The following is a 24906-nucleotide window of genomic DNA, read 5'->3' on the forward strand; positions in this document are numbered from 1 at the left end:
TTACTCGCCTTTTAACAATAATAATGCCATTACAACAACAAAAGGAAAATTATTTGCCAAAACATTACCTGTTTTGTTACCAGGAATGGTTTTCGCAGATCTGTTTGGCAAGCTATAATCTTTTGGTCTACAGGAGATTATAGTTTGTTGTCATTGCTTTTACACCATGTGTCTGAGGCACTTCAGGAGGCAAACCAAATTTTGCAGGCGAATGCAAACTGAATAAGCCAGGTCGTATTCAGTAGGATTTAAACTATTTTAAATCCCAGACCCACAAGACTCTATACTTGGATATAGAATATGTGAGTATCTCTTGCTGGTGTTGCCTCAAACTGCCAGTAGTTTGTAGCTGAGGTACTCAGGTGTTTGCATTAAGTGCATCATTACTTTTGTGGTGGCATAATCAGTGACTGAAGATTCTTACTAAATGCATGATATAGCAAGCACCACAATCCCTGAAAATGAATTTGGAAAGCTGCCTGTGTTATATGTTGCTGAAGACTAAGGTAGTCGGGGAATAATTAATAAACTGCTAGAAAAGCAGGGAAATTTCACACCTAAAATTGTTTTCAGTGTGTGCCAAGAAAAGGGAACATAACCATAAATTAACATTAACACAGTCTCTGCTTAAAGGCGGTTAACTCATAAAAGCTAGTTTAAGCACAGTAAAAATCTGTTCTGAATGCTTTGTAAGTAAAAAAGGAAGTTCCTAGTTGTTGGGGTTTTTTGGTTTTGTTTGGGTTTTTTTTCTCTTTTTTACTCAAGGCTGCAGATTCATCTTCTAACTTCTGATACTGTCATGTTCTTGCATCACACTAATGCAGTTTCAGTTCAAAACTATTTTTTTCCTTTTGTTGTCTTTGGATAGCTTGAGCCTAATTATACTACCTAGTAACCTGAGTTACTAGGTTAACTAGTAAATCTAGTTAACCTGAGTGTAATCTGCATATCGAAACACAGCATCTTCTCAGTTAATTTAGCCTTTTTTATTATCATTAGGATAGTTCCTTAGCTGCTCTGATTATACGAGTTTGTGACTTCTGATTTGTGTACCTTAAACCCCTATTGAATTCATTAGTTTAGCAGTGGGATTAGGCTAAATAGAACAGGATGCTTAAGAAGAAAAAAAAAAAAAAGTAAAAAAAGTAAATAAAAAAAAGGGAAAACCTTCCTTTGAATATTGGATAGCTCTTGTCCTATGTAACTATTTATTTATTTTCTTTCATCTTGTACCTTTGTGATTCTGTTATTTTTTTCTGTCCAACTTCTATTCTTATCTGCATTTTTCATTACACTCTTTTCCTTTAATTCTGCAAATAGATGTCTTGAGATTATTTCTTTTTTATTCCTTCAGTGTCTTTTAAAGCACGTTCTTAGTTTCCACATACATTAGATGCATTAAATTCTTTCTGACATAACATTAATCCTTGATTAAATTACAGTCTTGAAAAGTAGTCTTGGATAGATGTAAAGCAATTATTAGTTTTATAGTGCTAACTTAAGTTTCACTTTGCTCTCCACTAAGCATTTTCTTTCTTATAGGAAAGAGTTTTTCTTTAGTGCAGGTTGTCTTGCAAAATGGTTATGCATGTGATGTTTAAAGGAAAAGCAATAGAGACATAGCGCACACTTATTCTTTTTCTTGTATGGTATCTTTAAACCTAGCCTACTGATGAATCTCCCTTGTAATCATCCCTGAAGTACACACCAACCAAAGTGTCTTCCTTCATCCTCTGTAAATGAATTGGTCATAGTTGTTATCCTCAAGCTTAGTGCCTCCTATCGTGATAAAAAACTCATCAGCTTCTTAACTGAAATTTAGAGCTGAAGCCAGATTCATCTGTTGTCATTGTACAGATACCAGCAAATTAGACTAAGAATTATTTGAGTCCTTCTTTGGTGAAAACTGCACTGGTGTTCTAGACCAGATCTCTGTCTTATTAATGGGAAGCTCTTAAATGAACGATAAGAAAAATTGGGAGAAAAAAATTATCCTTTTTATTGCAAACTTACTTTTATTGCTACTTCATTTTAGGTAACATTCAAAGCATCAAGATACTCTGTTTCACCAGACTTAAGATTTGTTCTTCTTGCATATGATGTTAAACAGGTAAGACAACTATTTGTTAATTGAAGAACCTCTACATCCAAAGTCTGAAACCCTTGTTTTGTATTCAGTGGTTATTCAAACTAGTTTGAGTTGTTTTGGTTTATTTTTTTAATTTTGGAACAGTAAAAATTTACAAATACCTGTTAATATCTGTGACCTTATTATCACCTTAGCATGACCTTCACAAAGATCGCTGTTTATCACATTATACTACAGTATAGTAGTTTACTAGTTGTTTCGTATTGGTAACTGATAACACAATAGCTGTGTGTTTTGGATTTAAATTGTTAGAACAATAAATATTCCTTTCCAATTCAGTATAAAAATTTTTCTGTCCCCCTGGTGACATTGCTGTATTGATCTGTATACCAGCATCTTTAATAATTGTGTCTGCAAACTGTAAAATGTGCTGAAAGCTTATTTGAAATATTCTAAAGGTGTTGATGTAAAATTATTCATTTACTTGGTACTAAATCCATGTAGGGTTTTCTTTAGTAAATGGAGTGGATTCTGGATTAAGCCCTTTTGCAATATACATGTATTAATAAATCAGAAAGGAACTGCTGTTGTTCAGTTCACTTTTTTTTGTCAAGTGTTCCAGTTTGATTCCTGTCTGAAAAATAAGTGCTCCTTGCTGTTTTCCTTCTTGATTGCTTTTTATTGTGTGAGAGAGGAATAGTCACTCATGCTGACTTAATTTTCTCATTTGATCTATTCCAGTTTTCATTTTGGATTGGTTTTCATAGTAGTAGCAGATATAGCTGATAGAGAAGAATAAGGAAAGTATCCGTCACACTTTATTGTATGTAAATGTAGTAACATCAGTGAGGAATCCCTGCCCCACAATATAGATGGTCCATTGACATGCAAATTGCTCTCAGTGCATGCTGAATATACCCTTTGTGGTAGCACTCCTTTTCCATATTTAATTCTTGGTTTTGTTGAAAAAAGAAATTCATCCTTCCGTTTACAATCCAGTTGCTGATAGTTACTTACAGGGATGAAGCTTGCAGCATTTATGCTTTGCACTTAGCCGTTTCCTTTTTTCAAGTATATTGACAAGAAGTAATTAAAATGAGAAATGAATAGGTTTACCAAACAATTTGTGGTAGTATGGGTGGCTTTGCATGAGGCTTGTGATGCTTATGCTTGAATGCTTATGGCTTTCAAACCAAAAATATGCTGCAGTTGTTGTATCTTCTAGAAGTGGTGGTGATGGTGTTGAAATTGTGTAATAGCTGGATGTTGTCAGTCAGATATAAATTATAATAATAATAATAATGCCATTGAAGTCTTTTACCTCCTGAGAAGAATCTGTTGCTTACAGTGGAAGGGGAAAAAAAAAACAAAACCAAAAGGAGTTTAAGCTGATTTTTTTTCAGAACATACAAAGCTATATTACTGTGAATATACAGTAAAAAGCATTTTTTTCCTCCAAATTTACTGATTCTTGGGATGTTTGTTATGCTGGTAAGGCACTTCTCTTTTCTCAAGATCTGTTGGGGAAAAGGTAGGCAATGCTTTCGAAAGCCTCTTTATTTCTGCGTGACTTGTGCTTCCAAATAACATGAAGGGTTAAGATAACATTCATTGTATTATTTACTTCTTTTTTTTTTTTTTTCCTCTCTCAGTCAGAGGCAGATTTATTTTGTCTGGATGAGAGAAAATCCACCTGTATTCCTTACTCCTCCCCCCTGCTGTTAACTATCAATTATTAAATTTGTTTCCTAAAAAGTGAAAATTAATATTAAACAGCAAACTTAATTGTAGCTTTTCAAGATGAGTTTCAGTGGGATCAGGCCAGATTCTTTCTTCATATCTCATTTGAGTGTAACTTTTTTATGATCGTGTTACAATGCATGATTGAGTGTTCAACAACACCCGGTTCAAGGAACTGCAGGTAACTTACTGTAAGCATTTAATTGATCTCACCATCTTCTATAAATTGCCACAGACCCTTGGACCTTAATACCTTTGTTTGCCCCCTTTTTTTTTTCCTTCTTTGTTACGGTTTAGGTGTATAATTGCACTGTAATACATTTGATGGGATTTCTGCTTTTGCAGACAGTCATGACTTTGAGGTTTTAAAATTATAATAGTTGTTTACATACATTAATCTGTGTTCTTTGTAACATACAGTCATACAGCTGGAACGGATTTATTAATCAGTTTTATAAATAAGCTCCTATGTTTCAGCTGAACAGATTGGAGAAAAATAGACAAATGTTTCTTCAAGACATTTTCTCATGAAATTGTAATTAGAAATAAGGTTATTTTGATGTTTGGATTAAAAATAAATGTTGAGTTAAATAGCTGAATATTTATTTTACTGTTGTCAGCATTTTCTTTAATCTATTTTATGCTTGGAATGGCAAACTTTAATTAAATTTGCAGTTCTTCCAGCACAATTAAGAATGTACTTATGCATAACGGGACATAAATCTGCATGAAAATAAGCCATCTTTGACTACAAAAGTAATAATTAAATGAATTTTTAAATCATGCTTTATAGAATCAACAAAGCCATTTCATGTGGCATAGCAGCTGTTTTGGTATAGCTCTATAAAACTCATATGGAAGAAAATTCCTTTGCTGAGGAATTCAAAGTGTTGCAAATTGATTTCTGGACAACAGATTCCCTCCATCTGTCTGGCTTTTTATTTTTTGACAGAAGGCTGTGGCAATTTCAGAGGTACTTTCTGTGTGTTCTTTGCTGTGGTACTCCATAGTTCTCCACACTTCCTAAATGCTTTCATCAATTCTCCAAGTTTTTTTACTTTGCCAAAACTTTATGGATCAACTGTGTGTAGTTCAGACTTTCTTTCTGTCACTCACCATAATTTGGTTGGCTTTACTGAAAAAGTCTCATTTTGCAAGGCAGCAGATCAGTAAGTAGGAACTAATTTGAGAAATGAGCACATATTCTTGCTGGATGTCCTGCCATCCTGATTCTTCTGGGACAGTGTGAACACAGCAGCAGGGAAACCATTGTAAGTGTTGTATGAAGAGAGGGATCAGTTTTGCAGTGCTACATCTTTTTGATTTTCCTTTGAAGATTTTCAAGGTATGAGTAAAGAATATGAAACTCTGAGAGGCAGAGCATCTAAGCCAGTTGAGCTTTCCAGAGGAAAGGGTATTTCACTATTGCTTTTAATAAGGATGGTGTAAAAATGTAGCTTAAAATCTTTCTCACTCTGCTGGTGGTGGCATTCACAACTACCAGAACCTGATTTATACTTTTGATTAGAAAATGGAAATTAGACACTCTGCTCTTAATGGTAAAGAATGGGGCAGTAAATTTGCAATTTGCAGTGCAGTGAGCACTGACAGCCTAAGAAATTCTTTACCATTGAGGAACTTCAGTGTCTATCAGCAAAGGGTTATGCCTTGTGAGTTATTCCTGGAGTCCATGTGAAATAAAAATAATTTTTATTCTGGATATCTGTTGAGTTTTTTCTAAGATATCATAGGCATGTTCTCCCCATACTCTTGCTAGAATATAATACCCCACAGAAGTATATGCAATCAGTTCATCTCTTTCTTTGCAATTTCCCTTTTTTCTCACTTGATTTAATAATCCCTTCCTACAAATCGTCCTTTCCTTCTGACTGCTTTCAAATCTCTTTTGAATTCCAACTTTCAGGAATTTTTCCCACTTTACTATTACAAATTCATCGTTTTCTGCTTTCAATGCAAGATGAATTATGTAGGGGTTTTTAGCTCTTGGTTCAGAAATGTGCTTAAAAAACATATTAAAGTTTAGCTCTAGTTTAGAAGCATAAGCATTTATACACTGTCTAAAAAGGAAATGTTTTCCTGAATTTAGGACTTCAAAATGTAATCTTTTTTAGCTAGAGCATTTAATGAAACAATGTATTTAGCTTAAAGCACTGTGAAAATAGCTTTTAATAATTTTAAGATCAGGATGAAGAATAATCAAATACTCTTCAGAAAGTTAGGAGAAAAATAGTTTTAGATCTAAACATCACTCAGTAGAAATTAAAAAATTTCAAAAACATTTCTACGTATTTCTAGTTTAATGTATTGAAGATGAAAGTTCAGCAGAGTGTCTGAAGCAAAGAAACCCCAAGAGAACGAAGTTGCTTATCTGCTGCATAGAGCCAATGCCTGTCATCACTTGGCTGCTATAATATCTATTTTTGGAGAATAGTGATAGGGAGTACTGACTAGTTTACAGCAAATGAGGGTGAAAAGCACCATGAAACATGTTCATCGAGCTTTTAGAGATTGTCTTTGGTCCTGCCTTACTTGGGTGCACTGGAAAGATCTTCAGAAGTTTGTCTGCAGATTAGAAGAATCCATGAGGGGAAAAACTCAATGAAGTCTTGAATTATGATTATTTGTCCTCATTAGGAGATTATCTTTCTACCAATTAGGTGGAAACTAAATGTTCAATTGTCTGCAATTTTCTTGGTCAGTGATATTAATTATTGGATTTTTTTAATGCTGTCCTGGGTTCAGCAGTAGCAGTCATTTCTCTCCTTCTTGGTAGCTGGTGTAGTGCAGTGTTTTGACTTTCAGCTCGGGAACAGAGCTGATAGCGATGTTTTGGTTTGGCCAAGGACTTTGTGAGCCTCATGCTCTGCCAGGGGGAGGGAAGCCGGGAGGAAGCAGAGACAGGACACCTGACCCAAACTGACCAAAGAGGTATTCCATACCACAGCACGTCATGCCCAGGATGTAACTGGGAGTTAGCCGGAAGGGCTGGGAGACTGCAGGGTTGGAGGAGGTATGGGTCGGTGCTTGGTCGGGGGCTGGGGGGCCGAGTTATCGGTTGGTTGGTGGTGAGGTGTTGTATTCTCTTCCCTTGTTATTTCCATTATCATTGTTATTATTGGTAGTAGCAGTAGTGATTTGTGTTATACCTTAGTTACTAAACTGTTTTTATCTCAACCCGTGGGAGTTGCATTCTTTTTGATTCTCCTCTCCGTCCCTCCGGGAGCAGGGGGAGGGAAAGAAGGGGGGAAGTGAGCGAACGAGTTACCTGACTGGGTTTAAACCACGACAAATGCAAAAAATAAAGGATAAAGAAATTACCTTACATTATGTCTCATTTTTAATCAAGACACTCTTTGGTGTAAAGTTTTGCAGGTCTTTTCAAGAAAATAGTTTATACAGTGCTTATGAAAATCTGAGTTTGAAGAGCATTATCTGAAGTACCAGGTAATGGTTGGAATCAAATACAACAAAGATGAAAGATGTCTTTTACCACATGGAAACAATATTTTCTCAACTAGATTATTCCATACAAAAGAATAACAAAAGACATCCTAAACCAGCACTGATCTGGACAACAATTATCTAGTGCTGTATAGGAAGTAAAGATCTGATATAAAATTCATACTATCAAATCTTTCCACCAGAAATGCATCCTTCTTTAGATAAACCTATTTTTCACGTGTATTTTCTTAGGTCCACAGAGTGATCTTTTATCTTTAATTTGTTCATTTTGAGATAACTCCATAAGCAAATCACGCATGTGCATACTCTGGAACATAGGAGATCATAAATAGAAATATGATCCAGACATGACTTCCCCATTTATCTTCATCTCTTGTTAAGAACAAAAATGACTATTTTTTATCAGTTTCAGGGCAGTGACAAAAAAATAAGGCAGATCCACCCCCAAAATCTGAAGTTATTTCTTTGAAAATATTTTTGTGATATATTTTATTCCTCTTTTAAGTAGAATGCAATTAAGTATTCATAAAAGTCAGATATTGAGCAATTAATGAAATTGGGCTGCTCAAATTTTCTGCTTTTAAATGCTGCTGTTTGAATTGAAGTTTTAGCTGGACAGATTAGAATTTGTTAACATAATAGCTAGGCTGTAGATGATCTTGGCCTGTTACTCATCTATTACATACATTTGACTTTATTTTATATAGTTCCACAAATATGCAAGACATTTTAAAGGTATAAAAAGACAAGGTCTTTGCCTGAGGAGGTAATGTTCTTTGTAGTAAAATCTGGCTAAATCAATTTGGTGATACTATGTGCTGTCATGAATTATCACGTAGGAGCGAGTGTTTGTATAGAATCATATAATGATAGAATAGTTAGGGTTGGAAAGGACCTTAAGATCACCTAGTTCCAACTCCCCTGTCATGGGCAGGAACACCTCACACTAAACCATGTCAACCAAGGCTCTTTCCAACCCGGCCTTGAGCACCACCAGGGATGGAGCATGCACAGCTTCCTTGGGCAACCCATTCCAGTGCCTCACCACCCTCACAGGAAAGAACTTCCTCCTTATACCCAATCTAAACTTCCCCTGTTTAAGTTTTAACCTGTTGCCCCTTGTCCTATCACTACAGTCCCTAACGAAGAGTCCCACCCCAGCATCCTTATAGGCTTCCTTCAGATACTGGAAAGCTGCTATGAGGTCTCCACGCAGCCTTCTCTTCTCCAGGCTGAACAGCCCCAACTTTCTCAGCCTGTCTTCATACGGGAGGTGCTTCAGCCCCCTGATCATCCTCGTGGCCCTCCTCTGGACTTGTTCCAACAGTTCCATGTCCTTTTCCTGTTGAGGACACCAGAACTGCACACAATACTCCAAGTGAGGTCTCACGAGAGCAGAGTAGAGGGGCAGGATCACCTCCTTCAACCTGCTGTTCATGCTCCTTTTGATTCAGCCCAGGATATGGATGGCTTTCTGGGCTGCAAGCGCACACTGAAGCTGGCTCATGCTCATTTTTTCATTGACCAACACCCCCAAGTCATTCTCCACAGGGCTGCTCTGAATCTCTTCTCTGCACAGCTTATGGGTTTGTGTGGAATTGCTCCGAACCAGGTGTAGGACCTTGCACTTGGCATGGTTAAACTTCATAAGGTTGGCATCAGCCCACCTCACAAGCGTGTCAAGGTCCCTCTGGATGGCATTCCTTCCCTCCAGCGTATCAACTGAACCACACAGCTTGGTGTCATCGGCAAACTTGCTGAGGGTGCACTCAATCCCACTGTCCATGTCACCGACAAAGATGTTAAACAAGACTGGTCCCAACACCGATCCCTGAGGGATGCCACTCGTTACTGGTCTCCAGCTGGACATTGAGCCATTGACCTCAACTCTGTGTGGCCATCCAGTCAGTTCTTTATCCACTGAGTGGTCCATCCATCAAATTGATGTCTCTCCAATTTAGAGACAAGGATGTCGTGTGGGGCAGTGTCAAACGCTTTGTACAAGTCCAGGAAGATGACATCAACTGCTCTCCCCCTGTTCGTCAGTTCTGTAGCCCCATCATAGAAGGCCACCAAATAGGTCAGGCAGGATTTCCCCTCAGTGAAGCCATGCTGGCTGTCACCAAGCACCTGTTTGATTTTCCTGTGCCTTAGCATGCCTTCCAAGAGAATCTGCTCCAAGATTTTGCCAGGCACAGAGGTGAGACTGACTGGGCTGTAGTTCCCTGGGTCATCCATTTTCCCCTTCTTGAAAATGGAGGTTATATTTCCCTTTTTTTCCAGTTGTCAGGAACTTTACCTGACTGCCATGATGAATCCATAGTGTCACACTTCTGTTCAGGGTTTTTTCTAAATTATGTGGCAAAACATGATAATAACCAGTCTCCATAAATAGAAGATGGGGAAAATAGAGACTGTGTATTTTATGCTGAGTCGTGGGCATTGATCTTTGTTTAGTATTTGTCTGATAAGCTGCCTTTTCACTTTAGATCCATCTTGAATTGTAGTCCTGTGCAGACAGCAGATGACCTTACTACTTCCTAGAATTAGCAGTTAAACCCGGAGTATCTGCATATCTTTTTAATTATTTGTCTTTATATATGCATTATTATACTTACATTATTGGCATATTTGTGATAAGATGATATTACTGCTCTCTGCCAAGGTATTACTATGATCACCCACAGAACAGGAAGTGAACTGTCACAATTTCTGCCTTTAAAACACTTCTGAACCATAAAGGTAAGGGAACCAGAATACAATTTGGTGTGCTTTCAAATCTAGTATGGAAGCAGTCATGTCATATACATGTCCATATGCATCCATTTACCTATTTGTCAGAAGGTTTTTTTTTTATTTTCTTCTAGAATGTTCTTGATTTTGTCAGCTGACATGTTGATTCATATATGGAGGTTCAGCCTTCTTTAACAGTTCAGAAAAATATATCACACTCAAATTTTCATAGGAAAAAACACGAGACAAGATGTTCCTGCTTTTCAAATAACTTACTGGTTCTTTGTGTTTCATTTGTACTTGCAGGATTGTTGTTCAATCTCAAGTTTTATAAGTAAACAAAATAAGCAATTCTAATTTAAGCAGAAGATGGCTCCTTTTCTCATTCAAAATTGCCAGAGTTGAAAAAATCCCAATTCATGCTTTCAACTTCTTGTTCAAAGACAGTATTGAAAAAAGAACATTGTGCTTTGCTATTGTTCAGTAAAAATGGATTCTAGGGCATTTAGCTTTCCAAAGAAAATATTTATTGACAGAAAAGTATTTATTTTCAACATATTGTCATTCTTATCAAGTATGAATACTGTTATTTCAGGAAGATTTTGGTAGTGTCCAGCTGTGTTTAGAAGATCCAGCAGTTTAGAAACTCAGTCTTAATATAACTCTGGGTTTCACATAGTCGTATTCCAACATCACATAATAATCCATGGGGACTGGAATCTCTGTGTGCTTATGTTATAGAAATAAGCAATATTAACCTATTTGTCATCAGCTCTCTTAGCCTATTGTCGTGGTTTAAACCCAATCAGGTAATTCGTTCACTCACCTCCCCCCCCTTTCTTGCCCTCCCCCTGCTCTCGGAGGGATGGAGAGGAGAATCAAAAGAATGCAACTCCCACGGGTTGAGATAAGAACAGTTTAGTAACTAAGGTATAACACAAATCACTACTGCTACCACCAATGATAATAATGATAAAGGAAATAACAAGGGAAGAGAATACAACACCTCACCACCCGCTGACCGATAACTCGGCCCCCAAGCCCGACCAAGCTCCGACCGATACCTCCTCCAACCCTGCAGTCTCCCAGCCCTTCCGGCTAACTCCCAGTTACATCCTGGGCATGACGTGCTGTGGTATGGAATACCTCTTTGGTCAGTTTGGGTCAGGTGTCCCGCCTCCGCTTCCTCCCGCCCCCCCCTCCTCCCTGGCAGAGCATGAGGCCCACAAAGTCCTTGGCCAAACCAAAACATCTCTATCAGCTCTGTTCCCGAGCCGAAAGTCAAAACACTGCACTGCACCAGCTACCAAGGAGGAGAAACATGACTGCTACTGCTGATCCCAGGACACCTATGAACAATTTATTTTATATAATGTAAGTTTTGGCTTCTACTGTGAAACTATCAACCCTATCACATCCCCCTTATTTCTCTTTTGTGCATTGATAATACACAGAAATGTCCCAGGTATGTCCATTGTAAGTGGAAGTTTTGTCCATCGCAGCCTGTAGACAAAAAAGCTCTGTGTTTAAAAGGTGGTGGTTTTTTTTGTATTCCACTTATCTTTTGATGCAGTCTGTTGTTTGTAGTAATGATGTTATCAGAAATAGTTTACAAATGAAAGCTAGTTTTACATTTATATTGTACTGCATGCATTTCTTTAAAAAATGAGATTCTAATGATATATCTGTGCAAATAAGTCTTCCTCTGCAATGCTGAAAGAAAAAAAAAAAACCAAAACCAAAACCAAGGTTTTGTTTTATTATTTGGTTGGGGGGTTTTGTTTTTTTGGGGGGTTTGGTTGTTGTTTTTTTTTTTTAATACTAAAAAAAAAGGACAACCTGAATAAACAACAGGGCAAGAACTGTTAGGAATCCTAATTGGACACTGTGCTAGTTGGCTGTTAGAAGATGGGAAAGCTGGAAAGAGCTTTAATTTGGATTAAGACCTGTCAGAGTTCACCACAAGCAGCTAGAGTCATCTGATGCACCCATCTGTTTTAAGAACTTCTTTGTTTCATGCTCGTAAGAAATAATAATTCTCTTCCTTGCTACCTGGAGAATATGTCCTAAAAGAATATTTTACGCATCTGAGTTTTGACAGATTTTACCCTGAGCATGAATCACTCACTGTCAGTTCAACTGTTAAACTTATTGATTTCTCAGATACAAGAGCTGGCCCACATCAAATACAGTGAATAAATGACTTCTGAGGAGCAAAATCACTTCATGGGTCTGACTGACCCATTATGTTAAAATATTTTACTGAAAACACTATGTATGGTTTTTATGATATAGATATCAGCATGTTCTGTAATGACTTGGGATCTAACTTAGACATACTCTTTACTTATGTACTGAAAATAAACAAGATTGAATTTCTTAAAGGACAACCATCTAAAGAAATGCCTACAGTCCAGTTCATGTGTTCAATGCACTTAGAAAATCCATTTTAAACAATGGGGTTTTTCTTTGCTTTTATTTCATTTTTCATAATATCTTCTATCTGAAATTCAATAATAATATGTCTTACTGAGAAATGTGATACGCATTATATCTTTCTCATTAAACTTTTAAATAAGATACCATTAGTATTGATGAATGTAATCCCAAATGTTCACTTAATCTTAAAATAGTCATTGATTGTGCATTCAGGATTTTAGTCTTCCAGCCAAATGTTGTTAGTGGTCATGAATTTTATACCAGAAGGAATTAACATCTTTCTTTGGCTGCAGTGTTATGAATTAGTTTTACAAACTAGGGATAATTTAATGAGTTTCTGTTCTTTTCTAAATGCAACAACATTTGTTAAAAAAATCTTCTCAGATGCATTTGATATATGAAATAGAATGCTTAAGCAGTCTAGAAGCCCAAAGCTTTTGTCTTTCAAAGTATTTTCTGTTAAAAATAGTTTTTAAAATAGAAGAGGCAGAGTTATTCCACAACATTGATTGGAGTCACATTAATAGCAGAGATATTGGAGGAGGGGGTAATATTTTTCAAAAAGCTAAACCAAATCTGTGTGTAGAGGAGCCCTGCTGGTTTTCACATTTATACATGCATATATTTAAATAAATATAGGTTGAAATATTTATTCTAAAATAACCTAGAATGTAAATAACAGTATGGAAAAGTAGAAGTGTGTAAAAAAAATAATTTGTCAGTGTTGTCATATATCTTTTGACTGAAATCTATCACTGACACTATCTTGAAACTAAAACCCCCAAATGTTATATACCTATCTTATTTCATTTGTTAAATGCAAGCAAGCATAATTAAACTTTACCCAGAGAGACTGTGCACTTTCAGGACCCAGCTGGACAAAACCCCAGGCCACCTAGTCTTGATTTGGTGTTGATTCTGCTTTGTGCAGATAGTTGGACTAATGACTTCCTAAGATCTGTTCAGCCTGGGTGACTCTGTGCGTCAGTATTATCACGTCAGCAGTATTACCCCCTGAGATAAAGATTCCTGAGACTGAAAAAAAAAAAAATTATAATTTGGAACAGTTTCCCAAAAAGAAAGTGTCAAATGTCTACCAAAATACCCAGTTTCATTAAGGGCCAAATAATACATGAATATTCCTTAAACCATTCTCAATAGTTTTATTCAGCCTTTTCTTTTATATTCACTTATATTCTTAATCTCCACATGTTTCTGTACCTGTGTGTATATGAGAAATATCATCCTCTGCCTCTCCAGATACTTCAATTAATACAATTCTAACTAAACCAATCAGATTTGTTTGGAAGAAGTTCTGAAATGTTTGTGCTCTGCAGAATGAGGAAAATCAGATATAGGAAATAACTAAGCTCTGACTGAATTGTTGACAAATACTTCTTATTATGATGAAATAGTCAAACAGGCTGGCCAGATCTAGAAGCTATTTTTTCTAAAATGTGAAAGGAGAAAAAAAAAAAATAAAAAATCTGCTTATTTTCAGTTATTCTGTATAATTCTGTCCCTAGCAGCAGCACACATTGAATAATAATTAAATTTTGCTTAAAATAGACAAGTTGGAAAAAACATTAGTGACTTAAACAAAAAAAACAGAGCACAGCAGTGGGTAAGACTTGCAGCTGCTTTTTCATTCTAAATTGCAAGTTCCTGATCAGAAGAATCTTGATGCAAAAAATGAAAGTGTAACGGTAACGTTTTAATAAGTGGGTTTAGTCTTGAAGGAGAAACTTCTTGTATTGTGCATTCAGTCATATTGCTTGGGGGGGGGGGGGAGTGGCTTTTTTGTTTATTTATTTTCATAAGAATTAAAAAAAAACTGGGTTGAAATCTAACTTTTTTTTGAGACACCTTTTTGGAACAAATTAGTGACTTCTAAAGACAAGTTCAAATATCAGTGCCTGTGGTAAGGACAACCTGTAACAATGGCAAATTGAAGGACATGCGCAGACATGTTTGAAAGCTGTCCTATAGAGGATATTTGCTCTTCCTAAATGTCTGCACAAAAATGATCTTGAAACTGGAGAGTGTTCTGCTGCTCGTCACATTTCAGAGAACCAATGCAAATCAGAATTTGGAAAGGACCTTAAGATCATCCAATCCCCCTGCCATGGGCAGGGGCGCCGCTCCCTAAACCATGTCGCCCAAGGGTCTGTCCAGCCTGGTCTTGGAACACTACGAGGGATGGTTCATTTACCACTTCTTTGGACAACCTGTTCCAGTGTCTTACCACCCTCACTTACAATAAAGAACACATTAAAGAACAGAAATGCATCAGAATTTCATTTTTTTCCACAGTCTGTCACTGTGCAGGCAACATCATTAATTTTATTTAGGTAGCAGCCTTTATCTTGCAGACACCTAAAGTGCCTACCACTTCTGAACTTGATGAAAATGCCATTAAAGTCAGCGGAACATTTCCCATTAACTTTAAAATGGACTTCTGGATCAGCTTTTGTTTACCCATTGCACAAACGCAGTGAAGTCATTGCCGTATTGTGACAGTATCAGCCAGGTGGACAATGAATAAGGAACAGTGTGCCACCAGGATTTTCAGCAGGATCTTGTAGAGGATAGATTTATCAATGTTTTCAGAGTCTCATCTGTGCTGTAAGTCAGCCTTTAGGTCTGCAGGTTGTTTGCACCTTTGTGAACATTAGTCATCTTGCTTCCCATGGTGTTCTCTCTCCTTAGGGACTGTACTGACTGTCATCATCTTACTTTTCTGTAGCATTTTGGGTACAATTCACTTGGCCCTGATGCCCTGTTAGTTTGTAGTAGCCAGTGCTACTTTATTTTTGTCTCAAGGTGTCTTACTGAGTCAGCACCCCTAACAGTAGCGAAAGTTTTGGTACAGCAGTATAATGAAGATTTTAAAGGACATGGTGTTAAATGTGCTTTTATCTCATCAAAATGTCATTGAGGTTAAGGGCTGATCATTGATGCTCCTGTAACCTTTTTTTGGAGGCTTCTTTCAGATAGTAGATTGTGTAAATAATGTACTGTATAGGCTTTACACTTTGTTACGAGGTTTATATTTGTCATATAGTGATGTCTGTGAACCTTGGTCAAAGTTGAAGATTATTTTCTTCAAAAAACTGAAAGGAGGTTGTACTGAGGTGGGGGTCGGTCTCTTTTCCCAAGTAACAAGTGACGGGGCAAGAGGTAACAGCCTCAAGCTGCACCAGGGGAGGTTTAGATTGGATATTAGGAAACATTTCTTCATCAAAAGGGTGATCAGGCTGCCCAGAGAAGTGGTGAAATAACCACCCCTGGAAGTGGTCAAAAACGTGTTGATGAGGCTGTGACATGGTTTAGTAGTGGACTTGGCAGTCCTGGGGTAATGGTTGGACTTGATTTTAAAGGGCTTTTCCAACCTAGTTGATTCTATGATTCTGTAATGATTTTTATGAAGATGTTGTGCTATCTTAACCTGACATTGTACCAGAAAGACTCAGGCTACCATTATGGTTGAAGAACTTTCTTGAAATAATTAAAATATACTGCAGTTAGACTTAAAATAGCAAACTGAAGTGGTACTTACCGTTTTGGTAAGGGGTGTATGACTATTTCATTGTTATTTTTTTCCTTAACTAATCTTGTATCTTTTAAGTTAAATAAGGCTTTTGTATGAATGTTAGAGAACTTAGATCAGTCTTATTTTTAAGGTGATGATTCTTTTTTCCATGTGCGTCAGTCTCAACCCACGTGTGAGCCCGTAATGCTGTACTTAAAGTTCTGAAGTCTCAATATAAAAAAAGGTGTTTCACTAATCAGAAATACTCTGCATAGTAGCTTTCATTTGGAGATCCCCAAGTGACATGAAAGAGTTCATGAGTCATACCTCTTAAGAGTCCTGCAAAGATGTTTTTAAATTCAAATATGTTATATATTTATAGACTCAAATATTTTATACTTTAAATGATGCAGGAAAGTTCTATTTTATCAATATATCTATATTATTTTTTTATGTTAAAAAAAGCTCAGTTGGACACTTCCATGATTAACTGTTGGTCTACTTCATGATGCATTTTTTGGCCTAATTGTTCAGTTTGTTAAAAGATTAAGAGCATTCGGAGTGGATGTTTGGTAAGACTTCCACAGAGGAAGGTTAAAACCAATTAATCTAATATATAGACACATAAAATAAAAATATAGCAAATAAGTCGAAGTTTGTTTTGCAACATCCTGAGACATGTAAAAACTAGAACTCTCCAAAAGCTCAGACTATCAAGCTGAGAAAAGAAATTTTTATTAATAATATTTCTCAAGAGTGGAATTTCACTGTGAGTCTCAGCTGCAGTATTCAGTACAGCAGCCATCTGTTTTGGCAGTCCCATAATTTCTTTTTTTTCAGTATCTGAGATGAAGTTAAAATCATCATATGGTATGCAGTGGTAGGAAACTAAAAAATCTAAATATGAGCTTGGTATTAAAGTTATCGTAGCTCATCCTGATTTATGTTCTATTTGCATAGTATTCCAAAAATATAACAACCACATTAACTGTTCTGAATATTCAGGAAAGGCTGTCTATTTTGGTCGTTGCTTATATTAGTGTTCCGTAATTTTTACAACCTTACAGTGAAATAGGATTTTAGACCTTTCTGTTAATGTGACAAGTGAATGAATGGGGAGAAACACAGAACCAGTCAGGGTCACAGTTAGGAATAAATTGCACTGTATCCAATTGATATGTCATTGCATATATCCAATGATATGTCATTCTGAACTTCTTTTTACTATGTATCTGAATAGTTTTAAACTTCCAGGTGTTCGCATTTATCCTAGTAATTTGTTGTCCTGCCAGGGAGCATTCCCAAATTCCTACTGTGTTTTCTGTGTCTGCTTCCGTAATCAGAACCTTTTAATACCAAGCTGTTTGAGAAATCTCACCCCTCTTTCTTTTTTCCCTTTTCCATTTTTGGCTTTTCTCTTCTTGGCTCTCTTTCCTCTGCCTTGTCCAGTGTTCATGAGACTTTAACTTTCTGTTTCTTAACCCCATCCCCTACCAAATATAATTATGCACTCTCTTACTCCATTTTCTTTTTCTTTCTGTCTTTCCCTAAGAGAGAAACTTCCCTTTTTAAAATATTTTTTGTGATCTCAAAAAATCCTCAATCCATATTCTGTCTACTTTATTAGTTTACCTCTTCTCACAGTTAGTAATATCTACTGTCCTTATTAGTTGTCTTACATTTGATAGCTTTACAGATAAATCAGTTGATCTTCGTAAATGTGAGGTAAGTATGTCCCAGTAAAAAATAGTCTCTCTGCAATTTCTTATAATTTGGTTGCACTGTGAGACTGGAGCTTAGGAAGTGATTAAATGTGAGAAGATACCTGATTCCAGAACATCTTTGCTCATTTTGCGGATTGTATCTCAGGCTCAGATGTGTTTTAAGATTGAGATTGGATATATTTTCTGATGAACTGGGCAGATGGTCGTGTTCTTGCCAAGTGCAGCTAGATGGCATGAACTACAAGGGCAGCCCAGTTTGTTCAAAGTCCTATACAATGCCTCCATCGTGATGGTTTATTGAAAAAGTCTGGGACTACAAAAAGTTCCCATATATAGAAAGGAGTTTAAATAATATGCAGACAAAAAAATGAATACAGTAGGTGACAAATTTTGGCAGCTAAATTTAGTCCTCATTTCCACTTTTTTATATCTGATAAAGTACTACAAATGGATAAGTATTACCAATAGTGGCTAGCATATCTAGCAATCTATACATTTACTTATCTTAAATGATGAAATGAAGGTCTGTTCATGAGCTATATCTCTTTCAAAAATGTTTGAGACATTTTTTATTTTTATTTTCCTTTTTAACCTTGAGATGATATGTATGGTAGTATATTATATTAGCATAAAATGTTATGATCACTGAGTGATATATGGTCATGTGTTCTTTTACAATTCATCAAGAATAATGAGTGTTAATTGGTTCCCATCATTGATTAAAGAGCTATTGAGTAAATTGGTGATGTAGTTTACTTCACAAATGGAATTTCAAGTTTCATCTCTATTGTATTTTCAACTTTATTGCTCTAAACTGAAAATATTTCTTGAAAGTATTGCTGGACATAGATAGGTAGCACTTCATATAGTTATTCAGTGAAACTGTGGAAAAAATATTATGTTAAAAGGGATTGTTTAAAAGCATCACATAACATCTCCAAAAGAGATGTCTATGAATGATCTTAGTGAAACTAGATGTTTAGTTGCTGTGTCTTTAATTGTGAAGGATCATGGAAAGCACATACTAGTCTCAGGAAGCCTATTCATAATATCCTGAACAGACTTCATTATTCTTACCTATTTTGTGTTAGATATTACCACCAAAATAAAGGAAAACTCTTGGAAATGACACACTAATCCTCTGTATGTTTTTAAATAGTTTATAATTATTTTGTTGTTGTTGTCTGAGAAAAATAAATAAAACACACTTTAATAGATTCTGAGATCTGTGTTTCTGACATGTTTCTTATTTATTTACATTATAATTTATTTTCTGTGTTATCCCTACAAGGTATAAATTCCCATATGCCAAAGGAAAAACAGTTCACTGAGAAGGCTTTTTTTTTTAAAGTATCATCACGTTAGAAAGTGTTATCCTTAACATTCGAATTCTTTAGAATAAAATGCTTTGCCAGCTAGTTTTCTACATACATTAGAACAACACAGTTGTCTTGAATAACATTTCCCTTGCATTGTTTTTGAGCAGCATATTAAATGACAGCACTGTGCTAGAGGCAGTTTGTTCTGATAGCAATCATAGAAAAAGTTAAATCAGTCTTTATCCAGAATTACTAGAAAATTATATAAAAGTATCTTAAGAAGTGTGGAAAGAGATTGATTACCCTAAGCTCCTTGCACTCATCTGCACTAAATCAGAATGGCACAAAAGATTTGCAAGTCAGTTGGTGTGGCCTTGCACAGCAGGGTGCAGAAGTAATAGTCAAGATCCTGAAAGAAAGGTTTAGTTGTGTCAGTGTGTCTTTCTCCTGACAGTCTCCACTGCATATTTTATACATTGCGTGATTTATTTTTCTTTTTTCTAAGCCATTTTGCTCACCTTTGCTCAAGACGTGAAAAGGTAAATTGTGAAAAAATCCAGGGAGATTGATGTGCTATCTCAGAAGAAGAGCTAAAAATGCTTGATTTGTTTTATAAAAGGATGGAATAAAAAAAGTGGTGTATATTTCTAAAGGACTGTTTTGCCATGAAAACAAATAAATGAATGTAAACCGCAAAGTAGAAGAATAAGTAAAAAATGTTAACCCCCAGAGCAGTGGGGTCTAGGGCCAATCTTCCAATAGCAGAGTAGAGGCAAAAACCTACTCACTTTGGGGGAGAAGTTTTATCAGTCTGTGCAAGTGATTGTGGGAGTATGTTGAATATCGAAGCATTGGGGATTCATTTGACAGAGGCGAAGTCTTTTTAAATCTTATAACTCAGCAGCTACAGTGCAGTTTACAACCAGCAGTTCCAGCATTTAAAAAAAAAAAATTAAAAAATGTGGAATTTAAAAAAATAGGAAAAGCTGATCATCGAATACTTTCATAAACAAAGTGAATGTAATTCAAAGGAAAAAAGAACTGTAATGAAGGTGGAACAATTCTGTATTATAAAGTAGATGGAATGGGTGATATATGTGATATATTCTATGTCTAATTGCATTTGATACCTTTGATCCCCAGACTATATAGCTCCTTGATAGTTTCCTGCTTTCAACTGACTTTCATTCATTTCCAGACCTACACAAAACACTCTTGCCCATCTCTTGCACCGTTCATCTAGTTCATCTATAATCTTCTTCACCCAAAACCATTCACCCTCAAAGTGAGTTAACAAAAGTTTGTGAGCAAACTTCTGGAATTCTGGTCTAGTGTATTCTTGCTCTATCCTGATGTATCTTGACATACAAGAGAACCTCTCACTTAAAGAGAAATTCAGGCAAATGAAAATTATCCAGTTCAACTTGACCATGTGAATCAAGGGAAAGGATTCGGTAGCTCAAATAAGTCAAAAGTAACAAATCATAGAAGCATAGAATGGTACGGGTTGGAAGGCACTTTAAATATCACCTTATTCCAACCCCCCTGCCATGGGCAGGGATGTCTTTGACTAGACCAGGCTGCTCAAAGCCGCATCCGTCCTGGCCATGAACACTACCAGGGATGGGGCAGCCACAGCTCCTCTGAGCTATCTGTTCCAGTGCCTCACCACCCTCACAGTAAAGAACTTCTTAATATCTAATCTAAATCTACTGTCAAATAGCAGTGTGAAGTCTACTAAGGATTTTTTCCTCTCTGTCAAGTTTTGGCAGTGGATGAAAGAGACTATACAAGGGTGAATTAAATCCAGTCAATGTATTGAAAATGCACAAAGATACCTAGGCAGATTAAATAATTTTTAATTCAAAGCTTAGTAACAAACTTTACACAGTTGTAATGGATGAGAGTTGATTTCCTGTCATGACTGAGAGACATAGCAAAGTATGCATATATCTTTTTATGTTTGTCAAAGTGTATCTGGCAGAGTATATGTATTTAAGTTTATCATGACTGTCAGAAAGAGGCAGGAAAACATTGGAATGCAGCTGCTCTATGACCTTCACACTTGGCCACACCAGGGTGGCTGGCCAGCGCTCTCAGCATGGACAGCAGTGAGATCATGAGAAACTGCAGGGCTCCACGAATGAACAATTACAGAGCGGGCATAAAGATGGTTGTTTTTCTAAGGGTATAAAAGCAGGACCCTCTTATGGCCAAATCTGGAGCCTCACCTATGGGTGGATGCCCTGCATCGGAGTTTTACCAATTGCCTGAGACTCCTGGTACTGGCTGCAGTGGGGCTTCCCAGCTGGAAGTGTGGGCCTGGTTGATGATCCACTGTTGACTGGTGATGTATTTCTTCTTAATTCTTAAAGAAGAAATTACTGCATTACTCTCTATGCAGTAATGATTTGATGCATTACTGATTTTCCTCTGTTCTTTATATGTATATTTCTCTAATTTGCTTTATTGTGCTTATTTACTATATACAGAGACATCTATAGTTGATTCATATTAGTGTGCTTGTCTGCTTTAGTGTGCTTGTTTAATAAACTGCATACTATACATCTAGCATGTGGTCTTTTTATGGCATGCTCTGCCTGTTAGCAGAAGAATAGTGAAATACCATATCCATAAGACACTGAAAGCTGCCACCTAGATCTAAATCGTATCATCTAAATATTTCCTTATCATCTAGATCTTATCTTGGATAAGAATAGACATTCATTTACACATATGAATCGAAGTAGGAGGAGTTTCTTCTATTCCAAATATTTAATCACTTATAAAGATTTTCCATAGAGACTTCCAATCACAAAATTCAAAGTGGTTTATGTGTATTTGTGTCATGATTTTGGTATACCTTTTTGTTCTCTTTGATAACTGTTCTGTTTCTCTGATATCCTCTTTTCTCATGCTGGTTTGTACCCAGTCTCTGCTTTGGAATAAAGTGAGAAAAATCATTTGCTGGGAAAGGGTAGTTGCGCATGCAGGATAGTGCATGTCATGGTGCTTAAATGTAGGGTGGATGTGACCAGTGAAAACTTGGCAGGCAGACTTTAGCTCTCTTTGCTCAAGTTAAGGGTGATCTGTAAAATTTCTGTTTCTCTAGCAGTTACTGTTATTCTGCTGAGGCGTGTAATTAGCTGTGCTTCTGCAATTTGGGCCATGACTTGCTGTGCAAAGGCGTGCTGGGCAGAGACCCTTGACTGAGCACTGGAAGCAGTAGGGATGTCCAGTGTCATGGCCAAACTATTTCTTGTTCTGAAAAAGCAAGGATTAATCGCTGGGGTCAGTGTGCATCTTGCACAGGTGGGCTGCCTTAAAGGCTGTCTCCACAAAGGGCTGCAATACATTCTGCACTTGCCTAATTCCCCTGCTCCTCTCTCATGTATTATTAGGCATAATTTCAGGCTTCATTAGGAATTATTACAAAGTGCTTTAGGTCTTTGGATTGATCAGGCTATGGTGGGTTTTTTTTCCATCTTTTCGTTTCCTGCTTATTGCTTAACTGTGGTATCTGTAGTTCCATATATGGTGACTAAAATTTATAGTGGCATAGTAATTTTAACAGTGTAAGAGCTTCTTAATACACAAGCACAGAGCTTGTTTTGCTTTTTGTTTACTTGCTTTGGAGTAGCAAATATAGAATTCTATATTTTGTATTGATTTTACTTACAAAATCAATAAATAAAAGTAACTCAGCACAAGAGGGATTTCTGTTGCAATCTTCATGGAAATCATTGGAAGCTATAATATAACCTTAAAATGAAGTAATATGTATAAGTAATCAAGTGTTGACTATTATGAATGACAAGCTTATGATATAAAATACTTTCTCAGTAATGAAGGTCTGTTTTTATTTGTGACTTTCTTCCTCTTCTTATGGGCATAGAACATAGAAATCATCTTGTTTAGAGAAATGTAAGAAAGGCAGAGTGTTTCAGTGAAGTCCTAAAATACGATCTTCATTTCTCTTCAAGTTGTCTTCATCTTCATCTTCTACTCATTATACTTCTCAGCTGTTTCTGATTCAGTGGATGCAGGAAAAAAACATTGTACTGAACTAATTGGCAGTAGGTTTTTCTAGAGCTGGTTTATGGTATTTGGTTTGGGTGAAGCTGCTATTAAATAAGTTAAACCAGCTACTCTACATAGTACTCTGGCAAAAAAATAAGATCTAGAGATCTAGATTAGCATAATTGAAGATAGGATTTGGTATAGAAGACTACACCTGGAACAGCTGACTCACTGTAAAGCCATCTGAGGGCTCTTTTGGCCAGTGTAGAGGACCAGAAATCAGGAAATCACCTGCAGATTTTGGCTTTTTTTTTTTTTAACCTCACCCCTCAGTTATTACTCAGGGTGGGCTTATTATAACTGCTTACATAATGAGGAGAACACACTTCTCACTTCTGTATTCCAGATGAAGCAGAAAGATGTTACTTTTGAATGTTCTTCTGTCTCTGAAAGTGCGGAAGGTCAATAAACATATGTTGGAAGAATTTAAGGAGGACATACTATGAAGATCTAGGGTCTCCTTTGTGTACCTGTGTAACATGCTCCCTAAATTGTTTCTGTAAGAATAAAATTTCAAGTCTCTTGTTTATCATTCTTTTAAAAAGTTAAGTCAGTGAATACATTACATAAATAAGGAATTTGCATTTGCGTGAAGATTATATGGTATAATGAAGTTTTCAGCTTAAGATCTTCATGATTTTGCAGTCAGGCTTCCTGAGAGCTCCTTTTTACTGAAATAGAAATAGTATTATGCAGTTAAAACAAAAGTAGTTCATGTAGGTAGCACCAGTTTATCATTGACCTGATTTATTTCAGGGTTTTCTGAAGTTCAACATCACTAATGGTGCACAGAGCTAAAATAAAACCCTTTCAAAACTCAAACCTGGTCTTTGAATAAGGCTTGAGGGTGGAAGACTTTTTCAACAGCTCTCTCCACTACTCCTAAAGGTCAGTTCAGAATAGATCATGGAGTGAATAAATGAGAAACCTACAGCCATATTTTGGGGCTAATTTTCATTGTTTTATTGTAAAACAGGATAAGCTGCCAAGACCTTTCCTGTAGCTAGCAACATGATTTAACTTTGTTTTACCTCTAACAAACATACATAGACCCTGATATTTGAAATGTGTTTATTGGTTACATCAGGAGTGTGTTTTTCCCTTCTCTTCTCTATGTAAGTTACTAGGCTAATGTATACAGAAAGAAAATGCTTTAATGTGGGCTCTTATTCCTGATTGAGGAATAATGTATTGTTTTCCTGCACATAATAATCTCCCCATTGAGAATCCAGCCATTTTGACAGGAAGGAAGGAAGGGGGGAGATATCTGAAGTGTGGGAATATTGCAGCTTCCAATGCTGAGTCCACACGTCCAGTTTTACAAAGTGTTTATCTAACTGGATCAAAAGAGCAGGACCAGGCATGCAGAAACAGGCAAATAGGGGATGAAAGCATAAAGAACAATTAAATAATTCAGCATTATACTTTTCATAATATTAGGTACTGTATTGATATTTATATCAAACACAATAATTAGATCCACAGAGATCTTAACCATGTTTATACTGATTGCATAAAGCTGTCAAAGAGCACAGTCATTCAGGCACACCCTGCTAATGCTTATTCCGTCAGAAAAAAATGCAAAATGTAAAAAGAAATGCCAAGATTTGCGAATTAAAAGCCAAGACAAAAGACTATGAATTTTTCTTATGTTCCAGTCTTTCGCTTAAAATGTTGTCCTAACAGTTTAAATGTACATTTAATGGGAACAAGAGCCTTTTTAAAGTGAACCTGTAAATAAAGCGTAAGTTGGATTTAATATAATGC

The 24906-nt window shown here is 36.4% G+C and overlaps 1 protein-coding gene across 2 annotated transcripts in view; it reads left to right on the plus strand.

The window, feature by feature from the left end:
* DPP10 (dipeptidyl peptidase like 10) overlaps positions 1–24906 on the plus strand; it is a 563994-nt gene that overhangs the window by 416653 nt on the left and 122435 nt on the right. For both annotated transcript variants that reach the window (XM_057424792.1, XM_057424790.1), the window contains exon 5: positions 2036–2110. In XM_057424792.1, coding sequence (XP_057280775.1) covers positions 2036–2110 — 75 coding nt within the window. The remainder of the gene's footprint in view (positions 1–2035; positions 2111–24906) is intronic.

The sequence above is a fragment of the Pezoporus wallicus genome, unplaced genomic scaffold (genome assembly GCF_028554395.1).
Source record: "Pezoporus wallicus isolate ANWC-B61680 ecotype Strahan unplaced genomic scaffold, APGP_CSIRO_Pwel_v1 contig_8394, whole genome shotgun sequence".
NCBI lineage: Eukaryota > Metazoa > Chordata > Aves > Psittaciformes > Psittacidae > Pezoporus > Pezoporus wallicus.